The 16,872-nt window shown below is 39.0% G+C and overlaps 1 protein-coding gene across 9 annotated transcripts in view; it reads right to left on the reverse strand.

Annotated features, from left to right (window-relative positions):
* tjp1b (tight junction protein 1b) overlaps positions 1-16,872 on the reverse strand; it is a 70,664-nt gene that overhangs the window by 46,182 nt on the left and 7,610 nt on the right. The window contains exon 1 of one of the 9 annotated variants that reach the window (XM_072434512.1): positions 12,721-13,109. The exons of 7 other annotated variants lie outside the window; for them this stretch is intronic. In XM_072434512.1, the coding sequence (XP_072290613.1) occupies positions 12,721-12,872 (152 nt within the window). In that variant the 5' untranslated portion in view covers positions 12,873-13,109. Of the gene's footprint in view, positions 1-12,720; positions 13,110-16,872 lie in introns of those variants that run through there. One more of the 9 variants, XM_072434511.1, reaches the window with a different exon arrangement.

The following is a 16,872-nucleotide window of genomic DNA, read 5'->3' on the forward strand; positions in this document are numbered from 1 at the left end:
GAATCCTAACATGAGTACTACAGACGAATCCTAACATGAGTACTACAGACGAATCCTAACATGAGTACAACAAACGAATCCTAACATGAGTACTACAGACGAATCTTACCATGAGTACTACAGACGAATCCTAACATGAGTTCTACAGACGAAACCTAACATGAGTACTACAGACGAATCCTAACATGAGTACAACAAACGAATCCTAACATGAGTACTACAGACGAATCCTAACATGAGTACAACAAACGAATCCTAACATGAGTACTACAGACGAATCCTACCATGAGTACTACAGACGAATCCTAGCATGAGTACTACAGACGAAATCTAACATGAGTACTACAGACGAATCCTACCATGAGTACTACAGACGAATCCTAACATGAGTTCTACAGACGAAACCTAACATGAGTACTACAGACGAATCCTAACATGAGTTCTACAGACGAAACCTAACATGAGTACTACAGACGAATCCTAACATGAGTACAACAAACGAATCCTAACATGAGTACTACAGACGAATCCTACCATGAGTACTACAGACGAATCCTAGCATGAGTACTACAGACGAAATCTAACATGAGTACTACAGACGAAACCTACCATGAGTACTACAGACGAATCCTAGCATGAGTACTACAGACGAAACCTAACATGAGTACTACAGACAAATCCTACCACGTACATTTGAACTGACCAGTTTGGTGAATACATGCAGGTCGCTCTAAATGCACATGGTTATTTAGTAAGAGACTGAATGGTGGTGTATTTCAATTAGTTGGTGAAAGTAATCAGCCATTAAACGAGCTGGACCAAAACCAGTAACAATTGTAGTATCGTTTATAATCAGTATCAGTATCAAAGTCCGACAAGAGCTTTCTGATTTAAGATATATGCATAATGTTAGAGAGTGGAGGACTCAAAATTGTCCCCTGTCAATCAATTAGTTACATTTTATTGTCCCTTGAGGAAATGCATTGATTAGAGCTTCCATTGCTCCTGAGGTAATTACAGCAGCGCAGTCTTCTCTTGGTCAGAGGGACAAAGCTGGAGGATTTGAACATAGAACATGATTTGAGGATGTTAAGTTCACATGAGGCACTTTTTAGCACTGTACCCTCTGTACCACTTCAATCAGAGCTCTTTGGTTATTTTTAATGGAGTGTGTTTCCATGCTGTGGTGCTATGTTAACAACTGACGGCACCCAGCCATCACAGGTATTTTCTTAATAAATCAAATCTAAAGCATACCTGAATTATACTTTTAAATCATGAGAATGCAGCAAGAAGCCTCTCAAGATAACACATTTTGAAGACAAGAAATAAACAATTATAAAACTACACTTTTAAGTTAAAGCCGTAAAGTTCTGTATAATAAATAAATAGTAGAATGAAAAACTTCAGCACTTATATAAAGTTACTTCTAATCTAATTATACTACCAATACTACCAGTAAAAGTGTATCACAAGATCAAGTCAGTGTTGAGAGACATTATATATTTTTTTCAGTAGCACATCTTGCACTGAACCATGCCTGATGTCAAATTAAGTTTAACTATACTCATGTTTGCTCTATCATAATCATAATCATTCAGAATATGTATTGGACGCTGTCAAACCAAACCAAAGCATAGCAAAAACAAAAGGCCTCACAATAAGCGAATAAGTCAAAAATATTCTTTCATAACTAAATCTGTACAGAAATGTAATGCCAGATGTACCCTGTAGGCCCGTGCTCTGCTTAAGTCCTGGTAAGGAGGCAGATTTGGCCGACCTATCACCAATCCTCACTGGACTTGCTCCAGCCTTAGTCAATGACACACTAAGAAGCACTGTTGGACCTTGGAGCGTGACAAACCATGGAGGCCTCTTCTCCTTTGTCTTTTGCTAAATTGCTATAAAATGGCATGAACAAAAGAAAGAGTGTGAAAAGAAAGTCCATATCGGGTCACTTTACTGTTGAGGGATAAAACACCCAAAGTAGAGAATCCTCTGTAGCATTTCCCCCCACAGAGCAAGAGGAGCCAGGGTTCAGTTCCCGAGTATTTAGAGAATGTCTCATTTTTTCACTGATGCCACATGAACTGTTTAAAAAGTAAAATGTACATCTTATTTTCCTCACAATGAAATCAAGACTGTATTGGTTTTAAAGGTTGTAACATGTTGGCAAGTGTTTTGATTGATCATTGAACTAAAAATCATACGGTGTTACTGCAGTTATTGTCTATGAGCTTAAATTTTCACCATAATCCCGAGCGATATCTTTCTGATGGAGTTAGCATGTTGATGTGAGGGCTTTTCTCTCACAAAAGTCAGATTTCTCAGGTTGTTCCTCAGACGCTTCGACCAATCAGCGTGAAGCATTTGTTTAAACATCCAGGTTGCTTTCAGCCAGAGCCTTTCTAGATTGATAAATGTGTTAAACTGAATTTAGAGCGCGACTCACTTGTCCCAGCGGCATATAAGGATGGTTGAAATACATAACTAATCCCCATATAGATTGTATACCTTGTCCTTAACCTCATTGGCTCAGCAGAAGTCTATGTCCTCAATAACCTTCTAATTTTGATTGTGTACCGCACACTGCGCTCACTTTAACCAGCTGCAGATCACTATGTTCCTTCCTTGCCGCCCAATTTAGCTCACAAAAAGCTTGAATGCACACCTCTAATTCAACTCGTCCCTTTTTTTTTTTTACTCAGCGCTTTTCCCCCAGTGTCATAGCGGACGACAGCTATCTGTAATGAGGATTTACCTAACACTAAATACAATGGGCTAAAATCCTATCTACAGTACACAGCGGCGGTAGATATCCATTAGCCGGCTCAGCAGCAAGCCCAGAGCAATTCCCGTGGTTTGGAGACTCAGCAAGGGGAAATTATGAGAGAGGCGAATGAGCAAAAAGATGTGGGGAAGCGAGCATCACCTTCACTTTCCCATCCGCATTAATTCAATACTCGCCTGAAGCGTATAGGAGGTGCTTACTGGCTGGAAACACAGGGTAAAAAACATTCGATAATATGGTATTGTGTAGTCAATTACTGCGCAGATGGGGTTTGTAAACCATATGTAGTCGATAAGAGTAATGAAAAAAGATACAAAGTACCTTTTTTTGTTCCTAAATTGAATAGTTTACAAATCGAAAAACACCTGAAAACTCCAAAACAACATTAAAAAACCACTGTGCGTTTGTGTTCCAGTTTGTCCTTAATGCATGCAGCCTTTTTTGAGCAAACTCATGTACAAATGGAAGAAGAATTATTACACCAAAAAATGTCTATGTGCAGAAATTTTTTGTAAAGCAATGGTAAATGTATTTTTTGTATTATTTTTTTGCAAAAGTGAAAAGCTAATTTGGGAATTTTACTATAACTTCACACAAATAGTGGTTATCGGGCAAAACAAGCCAAGTATCAGATATCAGTATTGGCTTTTTTAAAAATCCATCCAAATTGGACCATCCCTACAAAGAAGCATAATGTGATTATGAGTTAATTTTAAACTCTTCTACTAAATATATACAAAATAAATGGGAACGAGGAGGTAACTTTGTATTGACAGACGAAGAGTGGGAAAGTGTATAGTGTACATCCCAGTGGACGACCACAAAATGTCTGGAGGGAATGTTGTCAAACGTGCTCATCATTCACGAGGAAATGCCAAGGAGAAACTGTGGCAGTCAGGAGACAAACCACTATTACATGTTTGGGACCGTCCTGTGGCTCAGAAATATTGGACTGAAATTAAAAAGGCTGTGCAGACTGTTTTAGACATTGCCATCTCACGCAATGTTAGAACTATGTGCATGGGCTAAAATCTCCTGCCATGGACACAATAAACGGAAACCTTTACAAGGTTTTGGCGGCAGGTAAAAAGGCCATCACAAAGAAATGGATGACACAAACTTCACCAACAATCAAGGAATGGACTGACATTGTTACAGATATTAGACAATTGGAAAAAATGACATTCAGACTTAATTTGGAATTGACAAATTTGACAGACCGAGCAGGCCTAACCTCAAATTATCTCTCTGGGTGGAGTTTGCATGAAATTGGATGGTTGAGGTAATGCAATGCAAACGTTTATAAAAATGTATTGGTTTTATGCAGCACCTTTCAAGATACTCAAACTGCTTTATAATGCGTTAATTCACTCTCAATATTTTTTGGCGCTAAGCTATTTCTTGCTCCTTTTGCTATAGTTGAGCAGGGTTCAACTTCAAACTGTTGAACGAGTGCTCTAACCACTGAGTTACTGTTTTAAGTTTATTTATTAGCTTATTTGAATCATATTTCAGGAAACGTGTCATAGGCTGATGGGGGAGTAGAGGTCAAAGCACAGGTTTTCTGAATGGGATTTCATGAAATGTTAAATAATCAAACAGAGTATAGCACCAGCAGCTGGGCCCAGTCCTGCCTCTTCACATTCACAAGCTCATTTTGGATGTTGATTCAGAAATGGACTCCAGCCAAAGAGACGTGAGACCAGAGAGTGAAACTTAGTGCCAGTAACAGCAGATATAACAGGCAGTGAATGAAGTCATGTTGCTTTCGGGATTCATTTGTCTCTCTCATAAACGCAGGTGCTTTGCCTGAGGATTGAGGAAGAATTGGGCACTTTGTACATTTGTGTTGAAGAGACGTTGGTTCCAGCAGTGTAGCGATTTGACTAAAACTGAATTGTAGGTTGCCAGAAGAATTTGCTTGAATTTTTCTCACTAAAGCAGAATTCAGAACAGTTTATGTCATAACAAAAGGTCTTTAAATCCAGAACTCTTCTGCAAATTGCTGATATGACCTTGAGCAAGACACTTAACACACTTTGCATCCAGCGTGTATGTGAATATGCACTGGAAAAAAAAAAAAAACTTTATTGTCTGTTGTATAATGTATGAAGTTGTTTTATCACTTATTGAAAGTTCAGTTTAGTAGATAGAAAGATACCTGTTTGTCTTTCATGGTACACATTTGGAAAGCACCCTCAGCAGAACATTGCTACCAAATTTAAAGTGATCGAATAAAAGACGTTATAAGTACTTTAAAAATAAGCATTTACCTGTAATTCCTATTTCAATTGCCCCACTCGATCCTTCAATTATCTGGATTTAGGCTTGAGACAGAGATGAACTGTGACTCTGTACCTGGATTATCCAAGTGAATAATAGAACATTTAATTAAATCACAGCCGTCATCTTGACTCCACATTGATGACTGAATTGGCCCTTTGCGGTCTCGGTAAACAAAAGACAATCCGCTTGACCAGGGAATGGACAAAGATCAATGCCGTGATGTCTTGAGGCGTCAGCGCAGCGTCGATAGCGGAGTTCACCGAAAAGGTCAGGCAGATGTCCCGGGCCGTTATACAGAAAAGGCACACACACATTTACATGCACCTCCGCTCACTCTCTCAGTCCGCCTTCAGGACCGATCAGGTACGTTTAGCTCCAGCAATAATGGCTAGTGCTTAATCAGCAGGTCAATAGGCAATGTTACGCTCCGCTCAGTCCATCTTGGCCACCGCTAATATAACACTTAACAAGAGAAGCCGCACTGGCCGATGCAACGGAGAGAACAGCAAAGGACACACAAGTGAAGAACGGACTCACTTTGAGGACAGCCGTTTCATGCACCAACAGACTTTAAACAAAGAAGCTAATTGGACTTTCTATTAGCTTTGAGGATGTCGTTCGTGGTTGCTTTTTAGTAATTCCAAGTTGTAAGTGCTTCTTTTACCAATTAAACTAAGAGCTACATGGCCTAGTGTTGGTAAGTGATACTTGAGCACAAATTCATCTTTTTTCACAAGGCACAAAATTGGAATGTCCATTAAGAGTAACATTTTCACTGTTAACCAGACATTTGTATTTATTTGTTTTATTATAAGTATCTATATGTATGTGCCATAGGTTTCAGGCCGAGCACAGGTCATACAATACAATAATAACCCCCATTTGCTTGATCAATAGCATAAAATTTAGCAAATATTATTGATCTTATTCAGGACGTTGCAACAGGCACCACCATTATCATTCGGCTTGTATGTTTGTGCATCGGGCTGCCATATAAATTATATGCAGACTACAAAGCCGTTTCCAAGCCAACCAGCGCATTGTTGACTTGTTGGTGCACATGGCAGTGAGCATTTAATAAATCAGCCATCTTTATATATAATTTTAGCAGCAAGATTATTCTCGACTCCATTGAAACGCAAATCACAACGGAACTTCGGGTTAGAAGCAGTCAGAAGTAAAAGTGGAAAGAAGATTAAAGAAATGTTCGGTCCATTTTTGATGCCTTTTTGTTGTGACAGTTCAGCGGGAAATGAGGGAAAGAACAGGAAAAGTATAAAAGTATATGGTATTTTGTCCAAGTAGGAATTCAAATTCATGGCGCCACAACTAATTAGTATTATAGTTAAGGCTTTAACCGCAAAATGTGTCCATCTAACAACCACTTCACAGCCTTTCAACAATGGGTATTTGGTGGGATAAAAAATACATCTCCCTCCTCCCAATAAAAGTAGAAACTCATCTAAAAGATATCTAACTATATCTATTCTAACAATCTGACCTTTTTAGATTACGGCTTGGGTTAGGGTTACACAAAATCTGTCTTTGTTTGTAAGTATTTCTCCCTTGCACAAAATGCGGAAAGAATTAAAACAAAATGAATGGTTACATAAAGCTAACTTGTTGTAGTAACCCGGCGGGCCTTCAACAGAGTGTAAAGTTCATTAAGTCAGGCTGATGCTAAAGCTTGGTCTGTGTGCGCAGGGAGAGGGTTTTCAGCACTGCGGGCAAAAGGAACAGCTGTTTGCATAGACTTATCCTCATTTAGAGTGCGGCTGTTATTCACTTCCCATCTAAAGGCCCGCGGAGCAGAGCCGGTATCATTTTGGGAGGGATTAAGAGAACACAGCACCCCATCTCCACTCGGTACAAGTCATAGTGAAGGCCCCATGTTGTGAGATCTGGAACAGGAAGCGGCACTGACCAAAGAGGGACAGATGCAACGGTGCAGTTATGTAAAATGTACAATGCGGTGAACGCTAAGTATTTGTTCAATTTAGTTCAGTCAGCGATGTGGAAGAAAGCTATTAGAGAAAAGAATAAGAATACAACTACTGAATGCCACGTACTTCCATCCACGTACTTCCATCCTGAAAAAGTAAAGATTGATTTCCAACAATAGTGGCACTTTGACTATTGCAGTGATAGCGGCAGTCGCAGTCTTTATTTTCAGAGTGGTAACAGCAGCAGCAGTAATGTATGGAAGATAGTATGTTTCATCAGATTCAAAATGTGAAACAAGTTTTTTTTAAATTTAAAAAAACTTGTTTCACATTTTGAATCTGATGAAACAAACAAACTGATGTGTTTTTTTTCCAGTTCACTTTTTCATTGTGGTGTTCTCAGTTTAAAGATTCTAAAGGAATAATTCCCCTTTTAACCATTCAATGCATAGATTTTCAAGTCTCCAAATTCAACAGTCTAACTTCTGAATGTAAAATCTGTATAAGCAATCGATCCAAGTAAGTTAATGTTGCATCTTGAATTTTTGCGGTGAACTTTGCTGCTGACTGAATTTAGAATTTGAGGGCTTGAAAATCAAAGCACTGAATATTTTATTTTATTTTATTTTTTTAAACTGAGAATAACACATCCAGCGATTGAAATTCAAAATAAAAATAAAATAAAATGTTTTTTTCAAGGTTAAGAATTCATAGAAACATTTCCCAGCATTTAAAATTCAACATCTGATGAACTATCTTCCATACAGTGCCATAGATGGAACTGTAAAAGGTCATATTAAGTAGTAGCCTCAGCAGTAAAGCAGAACCAGCAGAAGTGTTGTCATGGTGGTGTTTATAAGCAGACTATGACTTTAAGTATTTATTCATTAAATAAGTCTGCTGACGTCCGGTTGAAAACTAAAACGTTGATTTCCACCAGCCTCTTTTACAGTACTATTCTGTATTGAGGGGACATATTTTCCATTTGTACCACAATAACAACGCAATGCTGTTGAATCCTATGTGTATCACTGTTTATTAAAACATGGTAAAGCTGATTTGACCTAATATTTCTCGTATTTGCTTCAACAACATTTCAAAGTAAAAGCACAGCACACATTTGGGTCATCTCTGTTAGCATAATGCATATAGTGTAACTCTATTATACAGGGAAAAATCAATTGTCTCTGCACTTTGTATTTGCTTAGTATATGTGATTTTACATTCAAGTATGCGCAGTGGTAATGGAAATAGGGAGCTATTGATCTAGAAGGTCAATTTCATCAAAATATCAATCTCATCTGGAAAAAGCCATATTCATCTCCTCCCCTGACAGAACACAGGCCTCACAGAACAATGTCTCTCTATAAAATCAGGTTGAATTATAAAGTGGAATTTATGAAGTGTTTAGTTATAAAATTTGATGCAGTACAAATTATTACTTTATGCTTCGAGTTTGATCCCAGGACGAGGACAATGAGGCGATTTACTTTGTGAATATGATCATGGGCGCGACAGTGACAAAACAGAATCACTTTCCAACATCACTTACTGTTAATCATATTTCATTTTTAAGACCTGATTTAGTCCTGGTTTATTTTTTATTTTTTTTCAATTTTGGTTAAACTGTAGTTTCCCGAGATCTGTGTGTGAATATGAACGCAGCCTTAGTCTTTGTCTAGCGCTGGTTTAATGCTGTAATTAACCAACATTTTGACACTGGTTTAGCACTGGTTTAGTCCTTGTTTGGATCTGGTTTTGCCTTCTATTTTTGTTTTTAATCCTAACTTATAAACTACAAATACAGCACGTCCATTAAACCTTACATAAATGACAATAACACTCAGTTTTCGTCTCTTAATTAATGATTAGGACATTTGCAAAATTGTGAATATTGTTAACTTTTAAGCTAAGAATGATCATAATTAATTATTATGTACCTGCTCATTACTGACATTTCCTGATTTTGTTTTTATAGTGTATTATAATCATTATTTCAATCATTTATTTCAAATGTACAAGATTACCACAGTATATCCTTGAACGTAGAAGCTGTCCGTTTGTTTCCGCGGGTTAGAATGAAAAAGGAGGCGAGAGTGGATCGGACGCGTTCCCTCATTGACAAGTCTCACCAATGACAACAAACATGCAGTTAAACCGCACCACGGGGAATATGGAGTCCACTCGCTGACCTTGCTCCAGGATTGACTCACAAAACTATGTCAGTCAGTATTTTCCTACAAAATCGTTCAATATATTCTCATGTCTCTTTAAAACAAACAGCAAAAAGAAATAACGCGTGTATTTCAATGATAAGTATTTGTTGTAAGGGATGTTTTTTTCGTACCTATTTGAAGTTATAGGTGACACCACTTTACTCTTGGATATTACGCAGATAGTGCTAATCGCTAATGTATTCGATGTTTAGAATACAGTAAGCCGCAGCTCTAAAGTGGGTGTTATATTACGTAGATGACAGGTGAGGTCGGCATGGGTTGCAAGCTATTTATGTTCTAGATAGAAGAAAAAAGAAAAGATATTGATGGTATATTTCTAATTATTTCAATAATCTGACTGTCAGAGTACACAAATATATTTTATCGACACTTTTTGTTATGTAGCCAACAGTTAGAGTTAAATGTTTGTTTTATATCTCTATGGACATTTTCTTGTTTATAAATGCTGCAAAATTTTGTCATTGTATAAAATAAACCTTATCCATATCAAGTATTATTGTGCAACCTAATGAGTCTGGTGTGTATTAATAGATGTAGTCCTTGTTCTTGACATTTGTTATAAAATATTAAAATAAACAAGGTCGCCGTTCATTTGAAGAGTTGCGTAACTACTTTAGCCTTTTGTCCCCATGAGTGTTCAGCCAAGGACAAGCTCCAAACATCTACTTCAAGATGAAAACCAGCTTCAGAACAGTCCTAAGAAGTGGCACATGAAAAGACTCTCCGGCTGTTTCTCTCTCTCTCAAATGTCTTATCTAATCCACTGAGGGCAATAACTATCATGAGTGGATGACTAAAGAATATAATTAAGTAGGAAAAGATGAAACGACAAGGTTAAGTGTGTCTTTTGACCCGTGTATTTCACTAGCACAGGTACATTAAAAACACAGAGAGATATGAGGTGAATCCACTCATAGGGACTTGCAATTTATGAGGACCTATTCTTTTTTTTGACCCCAAGCCCAGATAAATCCAAGAGCTGTTCTTTACAGTAAGAGGAAAATCAGTGGCAAATTAATCTGAATTTCCCTGTACAGTATTTGTGAACACAAGCCAAGAGGAAAAAAGGGAATTATGTGAAATAACATGCTGTTTACATCTGTATGACTCTTTGAAGTTGCACATGTGACTTTTAGGGTGGACAGTCCTGCTTCAGTCCCGGGTCTACAGGGTGCAGAGCCAAAACATCGCACTCTCATTTAAAAACGCTGGCCCTCTCAATTTCCTCACGAAACGTTTGAAATTCAGATACACCTTCAGTCAGTTTGAGCTGGACGCGCTGCTGGCTTCACTCCATGTATTGGTTATATTTTAATATCTCATTAAAATGTTTATATTTCATGACTCTTTAAAGGTGCACTGTGTATTTTTTTTCTACTGGAGGGTCTGTCACCTACTAGTCTCTTTGTTTCATGATATTAATGTTCCAGAGTATGCCACATACTATTTCCATGTGATGCAAATAGGATAGGTTACAAGTCAGGTCTGTGGAGAGGCCATGTTTTCCAAGGTATTTTTGAGCAATAGAAACATTTGTAATTGGAAAAATGCAAAACAGATCAGTTTAATGCCAAATTACCATGGGAAATTCCAGGCACAGCAATAAAATCTCAGGTAGCAAACCCCCCACCAAAAAAGTGACATAGTGCACCATGAAATCTCTGTCCATTCACACCTCGGTCCTCCTCCTATGACTGTGAGCTTCTTCAGAAAGACAAAGATGTACTGGCCAATCAGCACCTGGCCTTTCTGACACATTCAAACTGGCAAGGGTTAAGTGTCTTGCCCAAGGACACAAGCATTTAAATAAAGAGAGTACAAAGAGAGAGATCAAGATTCAAACTGTCACTGCACTACCGGACATAAAGACACTTCCATTGTGCTGAAAATAATTAGAGCCTTAATGGGGTTTGTTAATATCTGAACTAGCAAAACAAACTCATGTTACGCTGAGATGTTCAATGATGTGACAAGTATGAATACAGTATAAATACACAAAATACAAATACCTAAGGACAGATAAGATAAATGACAGACCACTCTTACTCAAATCAAAAAAATTGTAGCAAAAAGTTCCTAATACTTCCTGACAACCGCGTCTAGGCCAACGATGCTAATCCTCTTTACCATTAGCGACCTGCTATTGTTCCTCAATTATAGTGGGTCAGAACCCCATGCCGTGCCATACATTTTGAGTTTACAATTGACTCTCTCTATCAGGGTGCCATGGAATCCTATTGAACTCCTAATTAACTGTCTTTGCGTTCAAACACGATGGTAATCCAGTAGTAATTAGGACTATGTTGCTCGCACGCGCACACACACACACACACACAGGCCTCAGTGATTTGCTTGTATGAGGAAACTGTAAAAACACATGGTAAACAAAATCTCAGGAGAAAAATGGAGGAAGCGATGGTGACGTTTAGTTTTTTAGAACAAAATGCACAATGAGGACACAGGAAAGAAGAGAATACACAAGACATGCTGCAAATATGGTAGAAAAATGTTTAATGTACATGGATATAATGAGAGATGAACAGAGAAGGACAAAGGTATGACACAGGAAGTAGAACAAGGACAAGACAATGTTTCATGCAGTAGGCTTTATTGAGTGGATACAACAAGGAAGTAGGAAGGAGATGTAGGAGAGATAGCAAGGCCGTAAGCACAGACAGATACTAATAGGCTGAGATGGAGATATGTGTACTCAAGTACTGAATGTGCCGTTTGAATGTGCATCGCTGAAAAACGTACACTCTAGTTGTGTTTTCAGAGGACTAATTAGAGACAGTAGGTGAAATATAGAGTGATTGCATTTACTGGTAGTTAAAGCAGTAACGAAGGCTTTGAACGGTGTATTATGTTTCAAATTCAAATTGGGGACATAGTATTTGTGCTAAAGAATGGGATGACATGTCCTGACTACATTACCTATTTCCATTTGTCATTTGCACAGTAAAATGACTTCAGATGACACAAATTAAAAATGCTAAAAGAAGTGGTACCCAGCCACATCACTGTGTCCATGGCTACGGCCTTGGTTTTAGTCACATGATAGCTCAGGTGGAGATGGTATTTCGAGCATTTGAAAGACGTAAAAGCCACACACGGCATGTGATGAATGCTCAACATGAAGTTAGCAAAGAAACAATGAGTCAATGATATCATTTTACGCATTCAACTTTGCAAAGTGACGGGAGAGGACGGGCACGCACGCACGCACGCACGCACGCGCCCCGCCGCTGCCGCTGCTCATAGTTGTATCGACCACACAGGCTCGTACGCTGCAACATGGTGCAGACTGGCTGCAGTGGCCGATCGGAATATTATGTCATGTTGCTCTCCCCGTGTGTCGGCTCCATCCTTTGACGTAGCCCGCCGCCGCCGCCTCTCGCGCAACCCGCATCGCATTCGCCTCCTCAGCATCCGCCGCGTTATCCGCACTAAGCATCATACTCACCACATACGCTTCCTGGGTGGAAGACAATGCTCTTTGTTGACGGCGGTCACCCCCAGAGCCAGCTGCATAACAGTAATGTATTTCTGGTAATTCACCATGTTACTGTCCACCGCTACAAAAAATCCAACCCAAAGAAAAGCACAGGTGATCATATAGTAGCTCTGTCTCCCTATTCCCTGGCATCCGCCTCCGCTGCGTCTTCCCGGCTCGACATCACAACGCCATTTCCAGTGCTGAAGGACTGACAGTGAAAACACTCCCCGAGGAGCTGAGGGAAAGGTGCCGTACCGCTGCGACCCATGTCTGCAATGACACTCTGACCGTGCACGGGCTTTTCTCGCTTCAAACCGATCGCCGATCCATCCGCGGAGTCAGGGGTTGTTGTTGTTGTTTTGTTGTTTACGCGCGGCGGGGATCGTCTCTGTTACGCTCGGACTGTGGACATGCTCTCGCCTGCCTTTCCTTGCCTCCTTCCCAGGGCTGAAAACACTCTGCTGAAAAGGCTGCAGCGTCCAGGCGTCCCCCCGTGTGTGTGAGGTAGAGAGTGTGTACAGTGGGAGTCAGAGGGGGGCGACTGTGGGAGGGACGGGGGGGGGGGGGGGGGGGGGGGGGAAAGAGCAAAGTTTACATGGAATTGCCTGAAGACTTATTGCTAATTCACAAAGTCACGACGATTTGGGATGACGTAACACGCAATAAACCCTATAACCACTGACTCGTCTGTGCATAATCTGTCACTGATAGTAGACTAATGAAAAGTAAGAGAATGCGTGTGATATTTATTACTGCACACAGCCTATAAATACGAACCATTCAAATGAATAGGTGTATTAATAATAAGCCTACATTGCAATTTAGCATAGACCTCCATCATAAGTGGAGGTACAATTTTGTAATAGCAGAGGGAGTTGTGTTCGAGAACCCAGTCTGCAGTGCACAAGTGTATTTAGTGATAAAAGATGAGCTATGGAAGGGGAATTTAATGTGTATGTTGCAATATAGTTAGAATCGACACAAAAAGGTTTCGATGGCGTAAAAACTAGTGAACATTATGTGCTAGGAAAGTGTTTATTGGTACAATATAGTTGTGCACACGTTTTATACCAAATGTCCTTCCTGACATAGGCTTTATCCAGGGTGGGGACTGACACAAAGAGCACTGTACTGGGTACATGTGGCATACTGGTAATAAGATTGTTATCTATTTGCCTGGTATAAGCTACTGCTCTTCAGACTAGTGTGGTCCAAAGCAGTGGTGGCCGCTGAGCTGTGAGCACATCTGATTGAACTTTGACCTCTGGCATTTCTGTTGTCCTGGTAACGAGATGAACGAGTGGATCGTTAAACAGAAATGTCAGATTCAGTTTAACAAGAAATGGCTTGGAAACCGGCCAAACACCACTTTATCCGACCATTGATGCAAATGAATCAAAAATGTATGTATAGACCAGGTTAAGGAAAATAAGCATAATAAAGATATTAATAAATAAAATAGATAATTATTAAATGAGAACTGAGTGTAGACTATGCATGAACCAAGACTGAACAGGACTGAACTACACCATGTTAAACAACGTTCATTTTTTAAATGCTCAATCAGGACTGCAGTCCCAGGTTCCAAATTTGATATTAGATCATCATTTATGGAAATTTAGAGCAAAACCATTAACAAAGTGTGTTTTTGTGTCGAATGCATTACTTTTCCCATGTGTTCGACAGAAAGTAGGACACCTTTTATTGTTTTATGATGCATTCACACTGGCACATTCATCACACCAAAAATGGGAATAAACCTAGACTAAACCCAAAACTAAACATGGACTAGATCAGGCTAAAATGGGCTAAAGTTACTTTGTTTCATTTTTGATTCAATCGCTCTAAATCAAGACTCATATGGATAAATTTGGTCCATTTAGTGCCATCATTAACTCTTGAAGGTCATATGATGTTACTTGATCTGATGCGTTTGAGCATATAACGGGTTAAAGCTGCTGCATATACAGTGGATCTACACCAGAGACATGAATAATATGGCTGTAAAACATGTCTTTAAGCTCTCCTATCTCCTGACATTACCATATACCCTGCAACAGACACCTGCATGTGAAAATGTGACATTAATAGAGCTGTTGCATAAATAATAATTGAGACTTCATTTAGACCCTCCAGTGGATTTATCCATTGGAACTTAGAGTTAGAAATGCAGACTATTTCTTTCAACTGTCAACTATTCATGTTTCTGTCACTTCAGAATACTATCTTAAGGGAAGTCTAAACATTTAATGCATTCCAAAGAAAAATCCTTAAATAAAACCACAAATTATGAGCGTTAGATTCATTACTATAAGACAAAGACTTGGGTTGGGAATAGGGATTATCTCCTAAAATCAATGTTTATTTCAGTATCTTTTATGTGCTCCTCTATATACAGCAATCTGAATACTTTAGAGCTTTGATTTTACTGGCTCAAGAAATATGAACAAATATTAAAATAACAACATTACATCATCTTTCAGTGGAAGCGATGCTGGCCGCAGATAGTTTGTGAGCTGAAGTCAGACTTTACTTCAGTGCACTCTGCAGCTGCTCCGTCTCAGTGGACTTTTCCCCTTCTGGCCCACACCACCTGCCATTAGCCACAAATGGAGGCTGGGACGGGCTGTTTTCACTCGATAGACTGACACGCTGCTGTCTTCCTAAGCTTCACGGTAATTCAATTAGTCTAGACTTTGAAGCCTCACAGAAGTCAGCCGCTCGCTCACCTGTGTCCACTGCTCGCTTTCTCTGAGCAGCAGACAGAAGCAGAAAAGACAGAGGTCCATGGAGACCTGTCTGGCTTTAGTTTTATCATATAGAAGATGGCGACTGAGGCTTATTATGATTATACAATTATTATATAAGTGAGAAATTTGCAAGAGGTTAGCGCTCAATGTGTTTTAGGTTTATGTTGATATCATAGTTATACTAAGATTTTTGCAGTCCATAGGAAATTTGCCTCTAAAAAGTCTTTTCAAGTGTTGTTTGAAAGCTGGATTATTACTATCCTGTCCAGCCTATAGTATAGTCTTTTCCTTTACTCCTATATAACAAAGACATAAAGTCTGGGACTGGGTTTTAGGAAACTAACCAATCAGACGTCTGAATAAAAAAAAAGGGGGGGGGAATTAAATAAAACACTACAATTAATTAATTTGTAAGGTAAAAACATGTTCTAAATGAGAGACATATTAACATAAACAGAGCCATGATAGGATCGTCCAAAAATCTACATAGGTTTGATTGGCTGTCCGTTTGGTCCCTGCATTTGGACATAAAGTATTATCTTAAGTGTTTGGTCATAATTTCGAGTCTTTCATCTGTAATTTCTTTTCAAACTTTTCAAACATTTAGGTTATTTTTGAGGAAGATATATTAGTCACTAACTAACACAAACAAGATCAATCCTACAATGTCAGCACTTGCCGAAGAAAGTCCCTTGTTTGTCAATCTTTGTCCATTGACAGTGGCAATAAACCTTCTTATGATTCTGATTCTTAAACCACCCCTGTCAGTGCCTCTATGTGCACCAGGGGAACCAATTCCCTCTGGGACACGCTGCTCAAAATGCCCCACAACAGGCAGCGCTATGAGAATTATGTAAATCAACTGTACTCATGGTCTATTTAAAACCATTGCTTTAATTAAATTGGCTAAAAGAAGATCCATATTAGCATACTCTATTATTCTCAAAGCTGTGGACATAATACTTTCACTCCACTGCTTTGCTGAAATTTAAAACAGGCTCTTTTGTGGTAGCCAGATTGTTACTTCTGGTTGAGTGGAAGCACAAACCGCTGCGGGGCCGTTAGATGAAAAACTTAACTTAGCCAGCGCTCTCATTTGTCTAAATCATTTTACGTGCAGTCAGTACCTGCGGGTAAGGCGCTCTGTGCTCTCACATCAAACCTGCTCATTTGGAAAGTAACAATAGGAACACATGCTGCACACTGTTTCTTCTGTGAGGCCTTTCTGTTGCTTAAGACTTATCTACATTTTACTGAGGAATAAACTTTTTTTCTGTATAAGTATTGCAAGATTTAATCAATCTAAAAATGATAGTCCAAGTTAAAAGTACACTATGTCACTTTTCTGGTGGCATGTGCATGTCGTAAT

Source organism: Eucyclogobius newberryi, unplaced genomic scaffold (genome assembly GCF_026437365.1).
Source record: "Eucyclogobius newberryi isolate DKJ021-1_F unplaced genomic scaffold, fEucNew1.0.hap1 SCAF_7, whole genome shotgun sequence".
In the NCBI taxonomy this organism is placed as follows: domain Eukaryota; kingdom Metazoa; phylum Chordata; class Actinopteri; order Gobiiformes; family Gobiidae; genus Eucyclogobius; species Eucyclogobius newberryi.